General features: G+C 47.1%; 1 protein-coding gene across 5 annotated transcripts in view; it reads left to right on the top strand.

The window, feature by feature from the left end:
* Nucleotides 1-22,607, top strand: part of LOC121554344 (VPS10 domain-containing receptor SorCS2-like) — a 327,241-nt gene that overhangs the window by 275,844 nt on the left and 28,790 nt on the right. For all 5 annotated transcript variants that reach the window (XM_041867882.2, XM_041867879.1, XM_041867881.1 and 2 more), the window contains exons 7-11: nt 1,960-2,078; nt 6,018-6,107; nt 16,334-16,513; nt 17,727-17,873; nt 21,562-21,664. In XM_041867882.2, the coding sequence (XP_041723816.1) occupies nt 1,960-2,078; nt 6,018-6,107; nt 16,334-16,513; nt 17,727-17,873; nt 21,562-21,664 (639 nt within the window). The remainder of the gene's footprint in view (nt 1-1,959; nt 2,079-6,017; nt 6,108-16,333; nt 16,514-17,726; nt 17,874-21,561; nt 21,665-22,607) is intronic.

Below are 22,607 nucleotides of genomic sequence, written 5' to 3' on the forward strand. Positions count from 1 at the left end.
ATGTGTCTGCCTGCCTATGTTAGAATGTATGTGTGTTTGCGTTAGAATGTCTTCTACCTCGGTACACTTTCACAACCCACAATCTCACAGTGTAGACCAGGAGAGTCTGAGACTCGAAGGCACGAAAAGAAGGAGAGGAAGGACAAATGAAGGAGAGGACATGTTAATAATATCTTGTTTACTTAACACCGTTTTCCTGATGGAAATTAAGTCACCAAAGTGTCATACTTAAAACAGTGTTATCATCCTCCACAAAAAAGTGAGAAACAACTCCCAAATCCCATATGTGTGTCTATACTTTCTGATTGGGAACCGGACATGCAGCTGGGATTGGGAAACCTGTCATCCCGAACAAGCCCGGCTGTGTTTTTTCAGAGAACCAGAGAGTCTGTCTGTCTGGGCCAGCTGCCCAGGCAGGAGAGCTCTTCCCTGGGCAAGGCAGGACCACATGGTCCCCCTCTCCCCCGCCTTTCTATCGTATGGCAGCTCACACATCCAGACGGATGGGTTAGAGGGGCCCATGCGTCCAGGCATGCCAGGCCAAGCTGTTCCCCCTGTGCCACCCTGTCACCCTGGGTCCTGTCAAGGTTAAACGATGGCAGGTAGCAAGGGGGATGGAGGGTGCCCTGGTCACACAGTGGAGCTGAACCCCAGAGAGAGGCCTAGTTCTAACACAAATCCTGGGACTCGCGTAAGGTCTGTGCCCAGGGATGGTGGGTGAAGATGGGGGGAGGGGGTACGGGTGGGGGGTTGATGGATGATGCAGGCTCGCTGGGAGGCTGGCAGGGTCTGTGTGTGTCATTAGGGAGATTGATGTGGGGAGCAGTAAGGGTGCTAACGCAAACACATGGACACACTGTCGTCTTGTCACACACCCAGATACATACAGCAACACACTGAACACGTGCACACAGACTCACATAAACATGTTGACAAAACTCTAAGTAACCTCCTCTTCTCCCACTATCACGTGATCTTTCACACCATCTTTGAAACTAGACACATTATTCATGTTGGGAACCATGGTGGTCTTGTATGTTTTGAAGAGATTACTATATGCCAAAAACTTCTGCTCTTTTCCAGCTTTCTTCCCTTTAGTCTTTTCTTTCCTGAAGTTTTACTTTCCAACTGCTACATTGTTTCCCATGTCATGATTTTCAGTTGTTTTGCATTATTTCCTTGTCAGCCTCCTCAGTCGGTCAGGTAGCGAGAGTGTAGCAGGTCTGTGAGCGGTATGAATAAGTGTGCGTGTCACAAGCTGGAATTGAATGCTTAGCCAATCTAATTGCCTTTTAATGAGTTCTCCCCGTATGCTGTTTTGATTAAATGTCTGGTCATTTCAATACATTTGCAAGTCCATTTTTCCGCCAGCCAGACTAAAACAAAAGTTAAGCAATAATAAACAACAAAAGAAAGAAAGAGAGAGAACTTGAAAACGTAGAATTTAAGACATCCCCCTAAGGCACAAGTTTGATTTTGGGGTGTTTTGGACCGTTTGCATTTTCCTCAATCGCTAGCTTGTCACCTCCTTCTGGCTTGGGAGGCGGAAAGCTGAAGGATTTTCAGCAGTCTTGTCACTACTGACTGTTGTTGCTGATGCAGCTGCTGCTGTGTGAAATTCGGTACGGTTTAGCGTAGCGACAGAAGCTAACCTAACCCTCTCTGCCTTTCTGTCGGAGGCCTAATCCCCCTGCCATTTTTGACTGGAGAAAAGTAATGCGGCTGGTGAAGATCTGCTGTATCTAATACAGCTCAGCACTTAAAACACTCCCTGGCTACCTGATAACTTTCAACATATCTGCCTCTCCTTTTCTTACAGTCTGTCTGGTCTCTCTCGCTGTCCCTCTCTCTGTCTCTTGCACGTACGCACACATGCACACTAAATCTGAGCACACTAAAACTTTATCAACATTGTTTATCCCTCTAAAAGTTTAACTTTTCTTCTTTTTCTCTCCCCAGGGTACCTGTATGTAACCTGTCTGATCCAGAACTGCTCAGACAAGATGGTGACGGCTCAGTTCCTGGGGAAGATCGACCACAACTCTCTCTCAGTCCAAGACGACTACATCTTTGTCAAGGTTAAGAGACATTTACAAAACCGTTTGTTGTTGTGATACCTCTTCATAATTATTTGGTTATAATGTGCCACAATGGTATCCCTTTGTTAATCTACACTCTTTGGCATTCAGTAATGAAGGAACAGTTGCTTGTTAGGGCATTGCAAATCATATGTTAGCTACAGCCACCAGCTTGGAGAGAGAGAGAGAGAGAGAGAGAGAGAGAGACTACTATGCTGCTGGGAGGGATGTGGGTTAAGGGTATGCTGCTGGGAGGGATGTGGGTTAAGGGGACAGTCATTCCACAAAACACGCTCGCACACACACAGACAGAGCGTTGTGCCAGTAATCGAAAGGTCGCTGGTTCTAATCCCCGAGCCGACTAGGTGAAAAATCTGTCTGTGCCCTTGAGCAAGGCACTTAACCCTAATTGCTCCTGTAAGTCGCTCTGGATAAGAGTGTCTGCTAAATGACTCAAATGTAAATGTGCACACATATATGCACACACACACAGAGACACATACTTAAAGAGACACACTGAAACACACAGAGACACACACTCGTGTGTGTGCCCAAAGAGCTCTATTTTCATGTCATCCAACAAATAGTTTGGTAAATGGCATTTGCTCTTGGATTGGAACCGGTGCTATGGTCAGATTACATGAAAATAAAGCTCTTTGGCTACGTGCGTTTGCCGTCGAAATAAGGATGCATAAGCAAAAAAGAACCCTATACCTAATGGGGCCCTTGTTAAGGTCAACGGCATCAGGAACTTTACCCAGTGCCAGGACATTTTAGCCAAAAACCTCTGCTAGGAAGCTGAAACTTGGCTGCAAGTGGATCTTCCAGCAAGACAATAATCTAAAAGCACACATCAAAATCCACATAGAAATTGTTAATTGACCACAAAATCAAAATTTTGCAATGGCCATCTTAGTCTCCAGACTTGAACCCCATTGGACATGTGGTTTGAATTGAAAAGGGCAGTCCAGCGCAGACGAAGGATAATAAGGATCTGGAAAGATTATGTATGGAGGAATGGTCTAAGATCCCTCCCAATGTGTTCTCCAATCTCATTAAAAAAAAATGTTTTAAAGGCTCAGTGCATATACAGTATCCTTGCAAGTTGAGGTATTGAAAGGTATTGAAATAGGGGTGCCAATAATTTTGACCTTTATCTTTTTGAGAAAAAAATATTACTTGTTAAACAAAATCTATTTCTCTGAGCAATTGTATTAGTATAAAATAATATAATTTTCAAAATGTTTTGAGCATACAATATAGCTCAGTATTTGTATTATTTATTTTATATAGTCTGTTTTGTTCATTATTATTACTGTAACAATGACGCTGTGAGTCGAGAAGCAGGTGAAACATTTAATAAAACAACAAACATGAAACAAGACAGCGTAACAGTGGCGATATAGCATAAACACACGACAATACCGACTGAGGACTAAACGTAAGGGAGGGACATATAAAGGGGAGGTAATGAGGAAGGTAATGGAGTCCAGGTGTGAATCATAATGATCTGCAGGTGCGCGTAATGATGGATGCCAGGTGTGCGTAATGATGAATCCGACGTCGCACGCCGGAGGGGAGGAGCAGGAGTAGACGTGACAATTACATTTTAGTAATTTAGCAGACACTCTTATCTTGAGCGACTTAAAGGAGCAATTTGGGTTAAGTGCCTTTGGGGTCACTTAGAAATGTCCTTGTTTTCGAAAGAAAAGCAATTTTTTTGTCCATTAAAATAACAGTGTAGACATTGTTAATGTTGTAAATGGCTATTGTAGCTAGAAACAGCTGATTTTTTATGGAATATTTACGTAGGCGTACAGAGGCCCATTATCAGCAACCATCAGTCCTGTGTTCCAGACGCCTCACAGGTCCTCAACTGGCAGCTTCATTAAATAGTACCCGCAAAACACCAGTCTCAACGTCAACAGTGAAGAGGCGACTCCGGGATGCTGACCTTCTAGGCAGAATTGCAAAGAAAAAGCCATATCTCAGACTGCCCATCTTAATCTTTTATTTTTATTGGCCAGTCTGAGATATAGCTTTTTCTTTGCAACTCTGCCTAGAAGGTCAGCATCCCGGAGTCGCCTCTTCACTGTTGACGTTGAGACTGGTGTTTTGCGGGTACTATTTAATGAAGCTGCCAGTTGAGGACCTGTGAGGTGTCTGTTTCTCAAACTAGACACTCTAATGTATTTGTCCTCTTGCTCAGTTGTGCACCGGGGCCTCCCACTCCTCTTTCTATTCTGGTTAGAGCCAGTTTGCACTGTTCTGTGAAGGGAGTAGTACGCAGCGTTGTACGAGATCTTCAGTTTCTTGGCAATTTCTCGCATTAAATAGCCTTCATTTCTCAGAACAAGAATAGACTGATGAGTTTCACAAGAAAGTTCTTTGTTTCTGGTCATTTTGAGCCTGTAATCGAACCCACAATTGCTGATGCTCCAGATACTCAACTAGTCTCAAGAAGGCCAGTTTTATTGCTTCTTTAATCAGCACAACAGTTTTCAGCTGTGCTAACATATTTGAAAAAGGGTTTTCTAATGATCAATTAGCCTTTTAAAATTATAAACTTGGAATAGCAAACACAACGTGCCATTGGAACACAGGACTGATGGTTGCTGATAATGGGCCTCTGTATACCTATGTAGATATTCCATAGAAAATCAGCTGTTTCCAGCTACAATAGCCATTTACAACATTAATAATGACTACACTGTATTTCTGATCAATTTGATGTTATTTTAATGGACAAAAAAATGGCTTTTCTTTCAAAAACAAGGACATTTCTAAGTGACCCCAAACTTTTGAACGGTAGTGTATATGTAGTAACCAGCTCAGAAGCGCCCACACATACGCTAGTGAAATGACAGATGCTCATGCCAGTGGTATGCTTGTGCCCGTAGGGTGGGTGGGTATCGGATGCTGAGCTGTATGGAAATGCAGACAGACACACAGTGAGAGAGGGCCCCAGTGTTAACATTGGCACATACATCTACTAGCTTAACACCCACAAAAAAACATTCCTGCTTAACTTCCACATCGCTAGCCTGAATAAGCTGGTCTTCAGCTTAGCTCAGCAGACATTGTTAGAAGTTTGGTCATCTTGCATCTACTTTCCACCATTGAGATCAGGGCCTGTATTCACAAAGCGCCTCAAAGTAAGAGTGCTGTTCTAGGATCTAGTCACCCCTGTCTTATTCATTATTATCTAAAAGGAAAAACTGATCCTAAATCAGTACTCCACACTTACCACAAACAGCCAAGCAGACTGTATTGAGCTGACACCACTGATCTCTCACAGTGCTAACTAACGTTCACACTTCCCCCATACTGTAAAATATGATGTCGATGGGCTTTTTTTACTGGGTCAGCACTCATCTTCTCTGATTGGATGATCCCACCTCAGCATGAGACAGCACAACTTCATCATTACCCAGAAGCCCCCTGCTGGGATTTGCATACTCTCTGTCTCTCGTTCTCTCTCTCTCTCGCTCTCTGTCCCTCTCTCTTTCTCTCTCTCTCTCTCTCTGTCCCTCTCTCTCTCTCTCTCTTTCACTCTCTCTCTCTCTCCCTCTCTCTCGCTCTCTGTCCCTCTCTCTTTTTCTCTCTCTCTCTGTCCCTCTCTCAATCTCTCTCTCTCTCTCTCTCTCTGCTGAGGTACTGTATTTCTGCTGAGCTCATCTCTCTCTTCAGGGAATAACAGATGGCGCACCTCCCGTTCACCTGTGGTGGTTAGGTTACTGGTGTGCACCTTTTCTCTCACGTTGTTTCTTTCTCTCCCTTTCTCTCTTCCGCTCCATCTGTCGCTCTCTCTTTCTCTCCATCTGTCGCGCTCTGTTTCTTTCTGTCTCTTTCAGAGGTGAGAAGTAGAGTAGATCAGTCATAAGGATCGTGGTGTTGACATGGTGTGTGTTTCTCTCTCCCTCTCTGTCTGTTACCTAGGTGACCACAGGAAACCGCACCAAGCACTACGTTTCATACCGACGGAATGAGTTTGTCCAGATGAGGTTCCCTAAATACGCCCTACCAAAGGTACAGTACCTTGAAATGGAATTAACCCCAACCTTGCACAATACAAGTGAAATATTTCCAATACCTTGTTGTACTTAACAAACATGACATTGTAGTTAGAAAGTCACAGACTGAGGGGCATAATGCGTATATCTTCAAAGCAGATAGGAACCTTTGCTGTCAGTGACTATGGCTCAGGAGACGGTTTTAGCGTGGCACTGGCTGAGTGTTATTGAACAGCATGGATTGGAGAGCAGACTCTTCTGCTTTCCACCTCACTAGAGAGAAAAACAACAGTCAATTTCATTTGCATTCACACACGCATACAAGACTCCACACACACTACAGGAGAGTGTATGGAAAATAGCACGAACTGCACACACGCACGCGCATACACACACACGTGCACACACTCACACTAGAGATAGAGTGTGTATGGAATTACTTACATTCTACCCCATAGCACTTTGAGGGTCTTGTATTTGATTACTCAGGGGGAAAGTGATTGAGTTACACACACACACGCACACACACACACACACACACACACACCACTCCTTCCTGCTTACCACAGCATTTGACCGATCATTAAAGCAGGGCTTGTCTTAATAAGGGGATCAGAGAGAGAAGGAAGCAGATCACTTTGATTAGGTGTCAGGGAGGCCATGAAGAGGTTTGCTGTGTCAAGTCATGATTTTCTACCGCCCCAGCTTTCCTTTCTCACTTCATATTTCCTCTTAGCAGCTGATTGAGCAGATAGGCCTCTCGTTCAGGTATGGAGCTTTTAGGTCAAGAGAGCGCAGGATGAAGAGGATAGAGAGACGGGACGGGATGGCACCGGGGGGTGGGGGGTGGGGGGTGGTGGGGGGTGAAGTAAGCAAGTGTGTGTGTAAGTAAGAAAGAGATGAAGTAAGCAAGTAAGAAAGAGATTAAGTAAGCAAGTGTGTGTGTGTGAGAGAGAGAGAGAGAGAGAGAGAGAGACGCTGTGGTTGCTGAGCTTTTTATTTTCCACTGTGAATTATTGAGAAGCTTTTGAAAAATGCAAAACCAATCTGAGAGTGGAGTTGGGCCTCCAGAAGTTATGGAGTAGTTAACAGCCTCTGTCAACCCTGTTTGTGTGTTAGTCTGAAGAGCTGCTAGGCGATAGTCATCTCTTTCTCTTCCAGTCTCTGTTTCTCTTTCTTTCTTTCTTTCTCTCGCTTCCTCTGTCTCTCTTGCACACTTGATCTCTTCTCACTCTCCCTCTCTTTCCCCCTACCCTATCAACACCATCTCTCTCACTTCTTACTCTCTCAATATATTCCCCACTTTGTTCTCTTTTTATGTCTATATTGACAAGCTTGTGGTGAGCCTAGTGAGCCTTTACTCTTCTAGTCTGTTTCTCTCTCTTTCTCTCACTTCCTCTCTCGTCTTTCTCTCTCCTCACACTCAATAATATTCTCCTCCTTTTTTGTCTTTTCATCTGTCTCTATATTGATAGGCTTTGTGGCGACCCCAGGAAGCCTGTATGAATGTGTCTTAAAGCGTGTCTCTATGGAAGGGAATGGGAGAATACTGTCTGTTGTCGCTCTCTTTAGAAAGTCTGCTGTACTATACTGTCAGGTGCCTCACAAAGCCACATAGTGACAGGTGCACCAGATTCTTATTCTCCCACAGAAACGTCAGCCCGTAGGCTAACCGTTTGAGAGCGTTTCTCCATTCAGTTATGACCTGTCAACAGTTGCATAAGTCAAAAATAAGTGAAGATTACATCATTTTCAGGCTTATCACTCTTCATACTGTACATACGCAAATCTGTGTCCTCAGCTCCCCTTTGTGTGGCTGATGCTAGCATTTCCAACAAATGACATTATACAGAAAATATAGCACAGTAGGTTTCTGCGAAGTAATAATTTGCTTTGGCGTATGTTTTCACACCTGAGCACATATACAGGTTAATTTCAGCTGTCTAACTTGAGCTGCTCATCCACAGCAAATCCACACAACTCCATAGAGGATTATTCACTGGCCTTGGAGCAGTGTAAAACAAGTGGGTGGATAGCTGCTGTGAATGTAGAAGTCTTCGGGAGTTGAAGTTTACAGACTCCTCAATGCCAACTCCTCAGGCTAAATACTCTGCAGGAGAGATCTGTCAACACAGAGAGGTGGTTTGCATAGACTTAATCAATGCAGGAGAGGTGCATTAGGGAATAGTGAACACACACAAACATACACACACCTACTCACACGTAGTCACATAAACAAACACACATTTTAATACTTTATCTAGATCCATATGGAGGTACTAAGGGCATATGGTTGGACAGTCTCACACACACACACACACACACACACACACACACACACACACACACACACACACACACACACACACACACACACACACACACACACACACACACACACACACACACACACCACACAGTATACAGAGTGTGAGAGAGACAGACATCCCAATACTGTATACAGAGACAATCAGCTGGGGGGAATGGTTTGTTGTTGTCTGTCTCATTATGTCTCTTTCTCATTCTATCTCTTTGCTTTTCTCTTTCTCTCGGTCTCTCTCTTCTGCCCTAACACTGTAAGTGTCACGAGTTGCTAAGCCAGAACCCAGAAGCAGACCAGGACAAGGTAAGTTGAAACGAAGGTGAATGTTTATTTACAAGTTCAAGAGTGATGCTGAGTAATCCAGGGAACAGAGCGGGCGGCGTTGATTAGTTGTTGGGGGTGCAGTGGTTGATCCCATCCTGGGTCGGCAGCCGCCGACCACCAGGCAGAGGTTGGATGAAGGTTCCGGACGGGTGACTGCAGATGGAACAAAACGGGGGTAAGTAAGCAACAAACCAACAAGGTGCAAAAACAACAAAACTAACGCTAGGCTCTAAGACTGATACTCTGGTAAACCTACTGTTCATGGCTAACGATCCGGCAGGGAATGGATGTTAGGCCAGAGCCTAAGAAGGGTGATGATCAGGACCAGGTGTGCAGATTGCTGATGGGATGCAGGTGCGGAAATCAAGAGAGCTCCCCGGAGCGTTCCAGAACCCTCGGGAAACTGGAGATCACGAACATAACAACTAGTCCACAGACAGGACCCGACTCAGACTGCCGGGATCGTTACAGTACCCCCCTCCGACGAACGCCACCGGGCGGACTCCCGGAGCGCCAGGATGGAGGCGGTAGAAGTCACTGATGAGGTCAGCATCTAGGACCTGTCGCCGCGGAATCCAACTCCTCTCTTCAGGACCATACCCCTCCCAGTCCACGAGATACTGGAAACCCCGGCCCCGCCGTCTGGAATCCATGATGCGACGCACCGTGTAGGCAGGACCACCTCCGATCATCCGAGGAGGAGGAGGAGGAGGCGGAGGAGGCAACAGAGGACTGAGGAAAACAGGCTTGAGGCAGGAGACATGAAAGGTGGGATGGACTCTGAGCGTCCTCGGGAGTTTGAGTCGAACTGCCACCGGATTGATCACCTTCTCCACCACAAACGGACCAATGAACTTCGGTAACAACTTCCTAGACTCAGTCCGTAAAGGAAGATCCCGTGTGGCCAACCAGACCCTATCTCCGATGGTGTAGGTGGGAGCGGGGATCCGCGACGATTCGCCTGGAGCTGATACCGGTCCGAAACTCTAAGGAGTGCTTTTCTGGCCCGATGCCAGGTCCGGTGGCAACGACGAATATGGACCTGAACAGAAGGCACTGAGAGCTCCTTCTCCTGAGAAGGGAACAAGGGAGGTTGGTAGCCATACAGGCACTGGAAGGGAGACATCCCAGTGGCAGATGTAGGGAGAGTATTGTGGGCATACTCAACCCAAGGCAACTGAGAGACCCAGGAGGTGGGGTTGGAAGAGGCCAGACAGCGTAGCGTGGATTCCATCTTCTGGTTGGCTCTCTCCGCCTGACCATTAGATTGGGGGTGAAAACCAGATGTGAGACTGACTGTAGCTCCAATGGCCAAACAGAAGGACTTCCAGACAGCAGAGGTAAACTGAGGACCACGGTCGGAAACGATATCACTGGGCAACCCGTGGACCCTGAAAACCTCCCTAACCAGGATCTCGGACGTCTCCGAGGCAGAGGGAAGCTTGGCGATAGGCACAAAGTGGGCGAACTTGCTGAATCTGTCCACGATAGTCAGAACGACCGTGTTCCCCTCAGAAGCGGGCAACCCAGTGACAAAGTCCAGGGCCAGATGCGACCATGGTCGCCGGGGAATAGGAAGGGGGTGAAGTAGTCCAGAGCTGGGCCGATTGGTACTCTTATTCTGCGCACACACTGGACAGGCAGCAACATAACCCCCGAGTATCCTCGGCCATGGCAGGCCACCAAAAACGTCTGCGAAGAAACGCCATTGTCCGAGCCACGCCAGGGTGACAAGCCATCTTGCTGGCGTGGGACCATTTGAGGACAGCAGGACGAACCGACTCAGGCACAAACAACCGACCGGGTGGACCGTTACCGGGACCGGGCTGAGTCCGAAGGGCCGCCAGCACCTCCTCCTCGATCTTCCACATAACTGCTCCCACGACGCAGTTCCGGGGAGAATTGTCTCGGTCTTGGACCCACTCTCCTCCGTCTTGGAGAACATCCGGGACAAGGCGTCCGCCTTGCCGTTCTTAGATCCAGGTCGGAACGTCAGGGGAAAACTTGAATCGTCCGAAAAACAACGCCCACCTGGCCTGACGGGAGTTGAGACGTTTTAGCCGATTGCACGTAAGCAAGATTCTTGTGGTCAGTCCAGACAATAAACGGTTGCTCCGCCCCCTCCAACCAGTGGCGCCACTCCTCCAAGGCAAGTTTCACCGCGAGAAGCTCCCGGTTACCCACATCGTAATTCCTCTCCGCAGGCGAAAGGCGACGAGAGTAGTAGGCGCAGGGATGGAGTTTACTGTCCGTGGAGCATCGCTGCGACAGGATGGCGCCAACTCCCACATCAGACGCGGTCCACTTCAACGACGAACTGACGGGCCGTGTCCGGTTGAGAGAGAATCGGTGCGTTGGTGAATCGCCTCTTCAAATCCAGAAACGCTCGATCCGCCTCCGGATTCCACTTGAAGGTCCTGATACTGGAAGTCAAGGCAGTTAACGGAGCGGCCACACGGCTGTAATCCCCGGATGAATCTGCGGTAGAAATTCGCAAACCCCAAAAATCTCTGGAGCTGCAATCTCGTACCGGGCTGGGCCCATTCCAGGACCGCTCTAACCTTCTCCTGGTCCATCCTAATCTCTCCCCTGGAGATGATGTACCCGAGAAAGGATGTCGTGTGGGCGTGAAACTCGCACTTCTCGGCCTTCACGAACAGGCGATTCTCCAACAATCGCTGCAGAACCTGCCGGACATGCTGGACGTGGTCGGAAGGTTCCTTCGAGAAGATCAGAATGTCATCCAGGTAAACAAACACAAAGAGACCGATCATATCTCTCAGGACGTCGTTCACCATACTCTGGAATACCGCTGGAGCATTGGTCAGTCCAAACGGCATCACCTGATACTCGAAGTGACCCATCGGTGTATTGAAACCCGTCAACCACTCGTCCCCCTCTCTGATCCGGACCATGTGATACGCATTGCGTAGGTCTAGCTTGGTGAACACCGTAGCACCCTGTAAGGAGTCGAAGGCAGAACTCATCAAGGGCAGGGGATACTTGTTCTTGACCGTGATGTCATTCAACCCCCGATAATCAATACACGGTCGAAGAGAGCCATCCTTCTTACCCACAAAGAAGAATCCTGCCCCCAGGGGTGATGACGAGGGACGAACGAGACCAGCAGCTAGGGACTCCTTGATGTAGGTCTCCAAAGCCTCACGTTCAGGTCGGGAGATACTGTATAACCTTCCCTTGGGGTAGACAGCTCCAGGGAACAGGTTGATGGCACAATCATATGGTCGGTGGGGGAGGGAGTGACAGAGCCTTCTGCTTACTGAAAACTTCCCCAAATCGTGATATGTCTCGGGAACCAGGGACAAATCTGGGGGTTTAGCCTCAATCACCTGACTGGGAACCGAATGGGGGCAGGCAGTCTTGAGACAGTTAGCATGACAATCAAGGCTCCAACTCGTTACCTTGCCCGTCACCCAATCGAACGTGGGATTGTGTTCCTTCAGCCAGGGGTATCCAAGGACCAGAGGAACCTGGGGAGACGGCAGAATGAAGAATGAAATCATCTCAGAATGATTCCCCGACAACCGCATCTTAACCGGTTCAGTCCTCATCGTGATACGTGCCAGACTACTGCCGTCCAGAGTGGTAGCTTCAATGGCTTCCGGCAATTGCTCCTTGGAAAGCCCCAGCTGTTCCACCAACTCGGCATCTAGAAAGCTTCCATCGGCACCTGAATCGATAAAAGCGTTAATCGCTAAGCTCTGATTCCTGTTCATAAGGGTAGCCGGGAAACGGGGTCTGACAGAGGTATTGAGAGGTCGAAACTGGCTCGCTAAAAGTCCTCCCAACTTTAGCGAGCCGCGCAGTTTGACGACCCGACTGGAACCTGAGAAGCTGATCGGTTGGACGGAGCCCATTGCTTCTCCCTCCTTCGCTCTCGGACTCGATTATCCACCCGAATAGACAAGGCTACCAAGCTGTCCAGGTCACTAGACTCCGGATAGGAGATCAACTCATCCTTGAGCTGCTCCGACAGACCCTGGTAAAAGGCCGCTTGCAGAGCCTCCTCATTCCACCCACTCTCCACAGCCAACGTCTTGAACTCGATCACGAAGTCGGCCACGCTGCGAGTTCCTTGGCGAAGCGAAAACAGGCGCCTAGCTGCGTCCCTCCCTCGGACGGAATGGTCGAAGAGCTTCCTCATCTCGGCCGTGAACCCCTGGTATGAAGCCATGCAGGGATCCTGTCGTTCCCAAACGGCTGAAGCCCACTCCAGCGCTCGACCACGCAGCAACTCAATCACAAAGGCTATCCTAGCCTTGTCTGTGGCATAAGAGTAGGGCTGTAGATCGAACACTAATCCACACTGCATAAGGAAGGAACGGCATCTTCCCAGCTCCCCCTCATATTTATCCGGTGTCGGAACCTTGGGCTCACGGAAGGACACAGCTTCAGAAGCGGCAGGCGAGATGGGTGAAACCGGTAGTGGATCTTCCACCGGACACTTGCGTTGGTTCTGGACCTCCGTCAGACCGGTAGAAAGGTTCCGAACTGACAACGCGATCTCCTGTAGTACCGTGCTATGATGGCCCAACATCTTCTCCTGCTGGGTAATGGCATGGCGAACAGAGTCCAGGTCCGCTGGGTTCATTACTGGCCGGATCGTTCTGTCACGAGTTGCTAAGCCAGAACCCAGAAGCAGACCAGGACAAGGTAAGTTGAAACGAAGGTGAATGTTTATTTACAAGTTCAAGAGTGATGCTGAGTAATCCAGGGAACAGAGCGGGCGGCGTTGATTAGTTGTTGGGGGTGCAGTGGTTGATCCCATCCTGGGTCGGCAGCCGCCGACCACCAGGCAGAGGTTGGATGAAGGTTCCGGACGGGTGACTGCAGATGGAACAAAACGGGGGTAAGTAAGCAACAAACCAACAAGGTGCAAAAACAACAAAACTAACGCTAGGCTCTAAGACTGATACTCTGGTAAACCTACTGTTCATGGCTAACGATCCGGCAGGGAATGGATGTTAGGCCAGAGCCTAAGAAGGGTGATGATCAGGACCAGGTGTGCAGATTGCTGATGGGATGCAGGTGCGGAAATCAAGAGAGCTCCCCGGAGCGTTCCAGAACCCTCGGGAAACTGGAGATCACGAACATAACAACTAGTCCACAGACAGGACCCGACTCAGACTGCCGGGATCGTTACAGTAAGAGTGTTTTGGACACACCTACTCATTCAAGGGTTCTTCTTTATTTGGACTATTTTCAACATTGTAGAATAATAGTGAAGACATCAAAACTATGAAATAACACATGGAATCATGAAGTAACCAAAAAAGTGTTAAACAAATCAAAATATGCTTTATATTTGAGATTCTTCAAATAGCCACCCTTTGCCTTGATGACAGCTTTGCACACTCTTGGCATTCTCTCAACCAGCTTCACCTGGAATGCATTTCCAACAGTCTTGAAGGAGTTCCCACATATTCTGAGCACTTGTTGGCTCCTTTTCCTTCACTCTGCTGTCCGACTCATCCCAAACCAACTCAATTGGGTTGAGGTCGAGGGATTGTGGAGGCCAGGTCATCTGATGCAGCACTCCATCACTCTCCTTCTTGGTAAAATAGCCCTTACACAGCCTGGAGGATTGCGTATCGCTGCAGAATGCTGTGGTAGCCATACTGGTTAATTGTGCCTTGAATTCTAAATAAATCACAGACAGTGTCACCAGCAAAGCACCCCCACACCATAACACCTCCTCCTCCCTGCTACACATGCGGAGATCATCCGTTCACCCACACCACGTCTCACAAAGACACGACTTTCAAAGTTCTTGAAATGTTCCATATTGACTGACCTTCATGTCTTAAAGTAATGATGGACTGTCGTTTCTATTTGCTTATTTGAGCTGTTCTTGACAAAATATGGACTCGGTCCTTTACCAAATAGGGCTATCTTCTGTATACCCCCCTTACCTTGCCGCAACACAACTGATTGGCTCAAACGCATTAAGAAGGAAAGAAATTCCACAAATTAACTTTTAAGAAGGAACACCTGTTAATTGAAATGCATTCCAGGTGACTACCTCATGAAGCTGGTTGAGAGAATGCCGAGAGTGTTGCAAAGCTGTCATCAAGGCAAAGGGTGGCTATTTGAAGAATCTCAAATATAAAATATATTTTGATTTGTTTAACACTTTTTGGTTATTACATGATTCCATATGTGTTATTTCATCGTTTTTATGTCTTCACTATTATTCTACGATGTAAAAAATAGTAAAAAGAAAGAAAGTCCCTTGAATGAGTAGGTGTGTCCCAACTTTTGACTAGTAGTGTAAGTGATAATCCTTTGCTGCAGTCTAACACACACACACCACTATTCAGGTTTGACGACCACACTATAACTATTCCAGAGCTCTTTCTGAGCTAGCTACAGGTTGGGCTACCTTCCTACACTTGACTGTTCCTACCCTCACTTAGCACATAGCGTTATAGAGCATAACCCTGACAAAATGCTGTGCACTCTATCCCTCACTCCCACTCTCACTCTCTGACTGTATCCCTCCATCCCTCTTTCCCTCCTCTACTTTGCTGTTGATTAATTCAATTCTGCCGGGAGTTGTCTTATGCGGTGGCTGAGTGTAATTTTACCATGACCCAGATTTGTTTTACCTCAAAGAAAAACATGCCAGCTATCTTTGCCAGTGCTTCTACTTACAGTGCTAGATAAACAAAACCAGCAATACTTCCGCAGTCAAGGACTTTGTAAGGAAGTTGTGTACTAGTTCTGTGCAGTAGCTTGCTGATTCATTGAACCAGAGTACATTTGGCTATTGAGGTGCTTTAAGGTCAGACCCATAAATTAGCATTTAAGAAATATTGGGCCGGTTTCTCTGCCTAGGCCGGGATTTAAAAGCATGCTCAATGGAGAGTCCCAGTTTAAAGTGCTTATTAGCCCACGACTAGGCTAAAGATGTGTCTAGAGTGTCAATGTGTGGAGGTTCTGTAGTGCTCTTCTCTGCTCACTTCTCCTGAAGTTTGATGTCTGCATCTCCTCTCCATCTCTAATGCCATGTTAATGTAATCAGAGTGTCTCACAGGGAATGCCGACTCAGGCTCTGGAGTCTGTACCTCAGACACTCTGTTTCTAACTGACTGATTAACTCATCTGCATAAGAGTAGAAGCCACTCACAAGTTATGAGTGGGCCACCTGGGTTTTTGTGAACAGCTGAAAGTGTTCTTGTATTCCTGTTTGTTCTCCTGTCACCGTTGATACCGTCTCTCTCTCTCTCTCTCTCTCTCTCTCTCTCTCTCTCTCTCTCTCTCTCTCTCTCTCTGTCTCTCTCTCTCTCTCTCTCTCTCTCTCTCTCTCTGTGATCTCTCTCTCTCTCTCTCTGTCTCTCCCTCTCTGTCTGTCTGTGTCCCTCTGTGTCTGTCTGTCTGTCTGTCTGTCTGTCTCTGTCTCTCTGTCTGTCTCTCTCTGTCTCTGTCTGTCTCTGTCTCTCGCTCTCTCCTTCCCTTTAGTTTATGAAAAGACTGATGTCAAATCAAAGTTGTTGACGTAACTCCTATTCTCCTTCCCTCTCCCTCCCTCTTCATACCACCTCCTCTCTCTCCCCCCACCCCCCTCTCCCCAGGACGTCCACATAGTGAGTACAGATGAGAAGCAGGTGTTCCTGGCCCTGCAGGAGTGGTACCAGACAGACACCTACAACCTGTACCAGTCAGACCCACAGGGAGTTTACTACTCCATCGTGCTGGAGAACGTCCGCAGCACCAAGCAGCCTGAGGAGAGCGTCCTTATAGACATACTGGAGGTGAGTCGTGTGGCGCTTCTCTGTGGCTCAGTTGGTAAAATTAGCAATGCCAAGGTCGTGGGTTCGATTCCAGCTGCAAGGTCACATAGCATACTAAAATTGATGTACTCACTACTGCAAGTCATTTCGGATAAAAGTGTCTGTTAAATGGTATTGAGAGCAGAGCACCCTGCCACCTAGCTATAGGACAGTGTTATTACACCCTAACCAATGAGCGTGGTATATGTATGGTACTGTTTCCCTCAAAATCTTAACATTTTACATTTACATTTACAAACCTTGTGTGTTTAGGTGTGAGTTGTCACACACCTACTTTAAGGCACTATCATTTTATTGACTAATCTTTCTGCAAAACAAACGTGTATGGCTCATTTCCATAGCTGTGTTCCCACTCACTCGACATCCATCATTGCTAGTCATGGCCAAGGAAACAGTGGGTAGGTGGTCTAACCTCCATGGCAGCGGAGAGCGGTGTCTGGATCGCCTGTGATCTTGAGTGGGTTTTAAGATGGCACTGGATCCTGTGTGCGTTCTAGACAGACAGCTTGCATTAAAACACACACACAACATGAATGTAGTAGAATGCCGTGCATTCTATAAGGAGGGTTCCACTATAAGGAATGGGTCACTGCATAATTCTAGAAATCGACCCTAGTAATGCTGATTGTTACACCAGTACTATGCATGCAAGAGTAAGATTATTGCAAGATAAAGATTGAGATTCAATGGTACATTTCAAAGCTGTTCTTTCCTGCCTCCCCAATTGGGTTTTGAAGTAGTTTTCCATTGTGTGATTGTAAGAAATATACACGCTCCTTTTGATGTAAAAAAAATAAACATGGGTGAGATATGTGTTTTCACTTTCCGTATTGTATTCGTTATTTTGGTTAAGCTATCATTCATTGGGTTTGTTTTGACAAGGTCTCCCGGCGGAGGGAAGTCAAACAGAGCGAGGGAAGAGTAAAGGAAGAGAGGAGGAAGTGTTAGAGGAGGAGAGGCAGTGGTCCGTGGAGCTGAAGGCCAGCACTACAGAACTCATTTCCTCTCCTCCTTTCCTCTCCTCTCGCACCCCTATCTCCGGACTACACTGTCATCACAGAAAGAGAGATGGAGAAAGAGAGAATGGAATGGATCGAGAGCCAGCAAAAGACACATCAGTATTAAACCTTCCCATAATATAATAACTGAGACGTTTGATGTAATTGGTTTCCAGGTCCGTGGGGTCAAAGGGGTCTTCCTGGCCAATCAGAAGGTGGATGGCAAAGTGATGACTCTCATCACCTATAACAAAGGCCGAGACTGGGAACCCCTAGCCCCGCCTACCACTGACATGAACGGCAAGCCGGTCACCTGCAAATCAGTAAGGAACTCATGCACTACCCACATACATTTTAGCAGACCCCCTTATCCAGAGTGATTTACAGGAGCAATTCGGATTAAGTGCCTTGCCCAAAATCACCTCGTCGGCTCAGAGTTTCAAACCAACGACCTTTCGGTTACTGGTTCAACACTATTAGCCGCTAGGCTACCTGCCGCCCGCACATACAGCAGCCTTCACCAGTCCAGTCAATAGGCCTACATACAGTGGGGGAAAAAAGTATTTAGTCTGCCACCAATTGTGCAAGTTCTCCCACTTAAAAAAATCCAGAAAATCACATTGTAGGATTTTTTATGAATTTATTTGCAAATTATGGTGGAAAATAAGTATTTGGTCAATAACAAAAGTTTCTCAATACTTTGTTATATACCCTTTGTTGGCAATGACACAGGTCAAATGTTTTCTGTAAGTCTTCACAAGGTTTTCACACACTGTTGCTGGTATTTTGGCCCATTCCTCCATGCAGATCTCCTCTAGAGCAGTGATGTTTTGGGGCTGTCGCTGAGTAATACAGACTTTCAACTCCCTCCAAAGATTTTCTATGGGGTTGAGATCTGGAGACTGGCTAGGGCACTCCAGGACCTTGAAATGCTTCTTACGAAGCCACTCCTTCGTTGCCCGGGTGGTGTGTTTGGGATCATTGTCATGCTGAAAGACCCAGCCACGTTTCATCTTCAATGCCCTTGCTGATGGAAGGAGGTTTTCACTCAAAATCTCACGATACATGGCCCCATTCATTCTTTCCTTTACACGGATCAGTCGTCCTGGTCCCTTTGCAGAAAAAAAGCCCCAAAGCATGATGTTTCCAAACCCCCATGCTTCACAGTAGGTATGGTGTTCTTTGGATGCAACTCAGCATTCTTTGTCCTCCAAACACGACGAGTTGAGTTTTTACCAAAAAGTTCTATTTTGGTTACATCTGACCATATGATATTCTCCCAATCCTCTTCTGGATCATCCAAATGCACTCTAGCAAACTTCAGACGGGCTTGGACATGTACTGGCTTAAGCAGGGGGACACGTCTGGCACTGCAAGATTTGAGTCCCTGGCGGCGTAGTGTGTTACTGATGGTAGGCTTTGTTACTTTGGTCCCAGCTCTCTGCAGGTCATTCACAAGGTACCCCCGTGTGGTTCTGGGATTTTTGCTTACCGTTCTTGTGATCATTTTGACCCCACGGGGTGAGATCTTGCGTGGAGCCCCAGATCGAGGGAGATTATCAGTGGTCTTGTATGTCTTCCATTTCCTAATAATTGCTCCCACAGTTGATTTCTTCAAACCAAGCTGCTTACCTATTGCAGATTCAGTCTTCCCAGCCTGGTGCAGGTCTACAATTTTGTTTCTGGTGTCCTTTGACAGCTCTTTGGTCTTGGCCATAGTGGAGTTTGGAGTGTGACTGTTTGAGGTTGTGGACAGGTGTCTTTTATACTGATAACAAGTTCAAACAGGTGCCATAAATACAGGTAACGAGTGGAGGACATAGGAGCCTCTTAAAGAAGAAGTTACAGGTCTGTGAGAGCCAGAAATCTTGCTTGTTTGTAGGTGACCAAATACTTATTTTCCACCATAATTTGCAAATAAATTCATAAAAAATCCTACAATGTGATTTTCTGGATTTTTTTTCTCAATTTGTCTGTCATAGTTGACGTGTACCTATGATGAAAATTACAGGCCTCTTTCATCTTTTTAAGTGGGAGAACTTGCATAATTGGTGGCTGACTAAATACTTTTTTTCCCCAATGTATAAGGGATTACTTCTAGGAAGGAAGGCAAGAAGGATGCAGTTTTTAAGTATTGGAAACAGGCCATGGTCTCTCCAGGGCTTGATGTCCATTATTCACAAGTCATAGAAAGTATGCCTATAGCCATATACCACAGACAGAGAGAGAGCACACTTTTCAAATTTAACCATCACTCCATCTGTGACAGAGTTCCACATAGACAGAGATATCTTCATGCGTAGGGAACAGGGAGTCATAAAGACAGGCACAACGCCAGGGAATGAGACACTGACAGACTGACATACACAAACACACACACACACACACACTGAAATTTCTGTTTCCCCATATCTCACCATAACGACCGCCTAAAACACAAATCAGCCATTTTAGAACACCCATGTCTCAGGCCGATGACGACCGCCATTACACCATCCTTGTTTATACCCGCACCCCCGGCCGTTGCGGTGACGCCAGGTTACAGGTCCGACAGACAGCTTTATGTCCCCTGAAAACAACACTGTCACCCCACAGTGTCGCCAAGACGCGAACAACGCTACTACTCTACCTTTATGGCCTGTCTCAAAGTACACTAGAAGAGTAATGGCCATTGAATAGAAGGATGGCGGTTTGTAAATGACTGTTAAAAGAATCCATGTGCCGTAGATTAATGTGCGTAATCTTTGTATAATCTACTGCCTAATAGCGCAGCAAAGTCCTTTTAAATTACTTCTTTTTTCCGTAAGTGATTTATTGTTTAGTGTTGCAAGGGCCAGATACAAGCGATTTGACTCAGTGCAGGTGCAACGTGATACCATCTGCAATGGGGCGAGGCTAGCCAGGGCAGTTCATGTTTTACTGTCATAGGGAGGGAGGGAGAGAGGGAGGGAGGGAGGGAGGGAGGGAGGGAGGGAGGGAGAGAGGGAGGGAGGGAGGGAGGGAGGGAGGGAGCGAGGGAGGGAGGGAGAGAGGGAGAGAGGGAGAGAGGGAGGGAGGGAGGGAGGGAGGGAGGGAGGGAGGGAGGGAGGGAGGGAGTGTTTTAGAATTCCTTGACGGCTCGTGAAGGAAAGATGAATGGTGGCTTTGAAAGGTAGTTCTTGTTGATGTGCCTGCATGGTTCTTTAGGGAGGCACTTAACCCCGTGTGTACAGCCTGAGTCATAGCGACAGGGTTAACGAGGAGAGACATTATCATGCTGACATGCAGGCCATCTAATGTAGAGTCATGAATAAATAACAACACTGAGAGGAGAGGAAGACGGGAGGAAGAGGTGAAAGAGGAGAGAAAGGTTATGCTTAAGACTGACACACAAAGAGAGGTGTGAGTCACTCAGTAAAAACACTCATCACACACACTAAACACACACACTTTGTCCCCTCAGTCACTTCCCTCTCAGATGGATCCATACGAATATGGATGTCAACACACACACTTGCATGTCACGAACACCCCCCCCCACATACACGTACACCCCCACCCGCACACACCATGTAACACAGTCCTTGACCAATATATGTCAAAACAATCAAAGTCCCTCAATGTACTATAATGTTCCTACTCCCTAAATGTCCCAATAAACATTCACCCAGCCCAACAGAATGTCACTCCACCCGTCAGAAACTCTTTGGTTTAGCCTCCCCGGGGGATTTGGTTTGCTTAACAAACATTACAGGAACTGCTGCGACTCTGAGGATTAGCCTAATGTGCTGTGGTGTTGAGCAAAGTGATATGAGAGGGAGAGAGAGAGCGAGAGAGGGAGGGAGAGGGAGAGAGATGGAGAGGGAGGGAGAGAGGGAGAAAGGGAGGGATCTAGGATGATATAGCTGGGTTACACACATGGCCACCTAAACAGTAATAAACTCCAACAGACATACAGGCCCCACGGTTCACACAACATACTATCCCTTTAATTTTCCATAACTCATGTCACCTCTCTGTCCTGTCTTCTAGCCTGACTGTCACCTCCACCTCCACCTGCGCTGGGCTGACAACCCTTACGTATCAGGGACCGTCCACACCAAAGACTCCGCCCCCGGACTCATCATGGGCGCAGGTGAGTAACCATGACAACCACCGCTCCGGTTACATCATTACTGCAGTGGCCAGTCATCCTGGTTGTTTAGCTTTACTTATTATTATCTGTATGTGACACTGTAATAGCTTCTGTCTAGGGTCACTAACACTAGGACCCCCCCACAGTTTGCTAGTGAACAGGCTTTGGTTAGGCCTTTTAGCCTAAGTAAGGTTTAGCCTACTTTTTCTAGAGAGGGATTACAGCCCCAGTCATTATAGGAAGGCAGCTCTGAGCCTGTTGTTTTGCTAGCTCTATGTGCTGACAGTGGGGCCGGTAAACAAGGCAGACACAGTCAAGGAGAACCAGTCGTGGAGCTGTGTGTGTGTTCCGCAGTTCATCAAGCCCACTATCCACCCAAACCTTCCCAGAGCGCTCTATTATTGACAAACCCACAGTCTCTGATTTTAAAAGATCCCACTCCTCTAGACAACCTGGATTTACCCTAGAAAGGCAGTGGGTTAGAGGAATGGAAGATACAGTGCCAAAGTACTTCAACCCCAGAGAAGAGTTCACTCAGTCACCGCTGCATTTATTTATTGAACACTTGGCAATTCTGTGCGGGCACCCCTGGAGGAGAGCTAAAATAGGGGTCTGGAGTGAAGGGTATAAGTGGGCTGCCTCATCTCCTGAGTGAGTACGAGCTACCTCGCCATCCCTTCCATCCCCCCTCCTCTCTTCCCTCATTCCCACTGTTAAGAATGAGAGGAAAAATACCCTCCTTCATCTGAAATGATTTGTCAGTGCAGGTGGCTTTGATCCAACAGATCGCCCCCTCCTCCCTAATTTTTACTGTCTCATTCCCTCTTTTTTTTAACAAAAGGGACAATTGGAGGAGCATGTTCTTTCTCAACCCTGTGTTCAAAGGGAGAGCATTAGAAGCCTGTAGATCCCTGCACTCTTAGAAAAAAGGGTTCCAAAAGGG

This window comes from Coregonus clupeaformis, chromosome 19 (genome assembly GCF_020615455.1).
Source record: "Coregonus clupeaformis isolate EN_2021a chromosome 19, ASM2061545v1, whole genome shotgun sequence".
In the NCBI taxonomy this organism is placed as follows: Eukaryota; Metazoa; Chordata; class Actinopteri; order Salmoniformes; family Salmonidae; genus Coregonus; species Coregonus clupeaformis.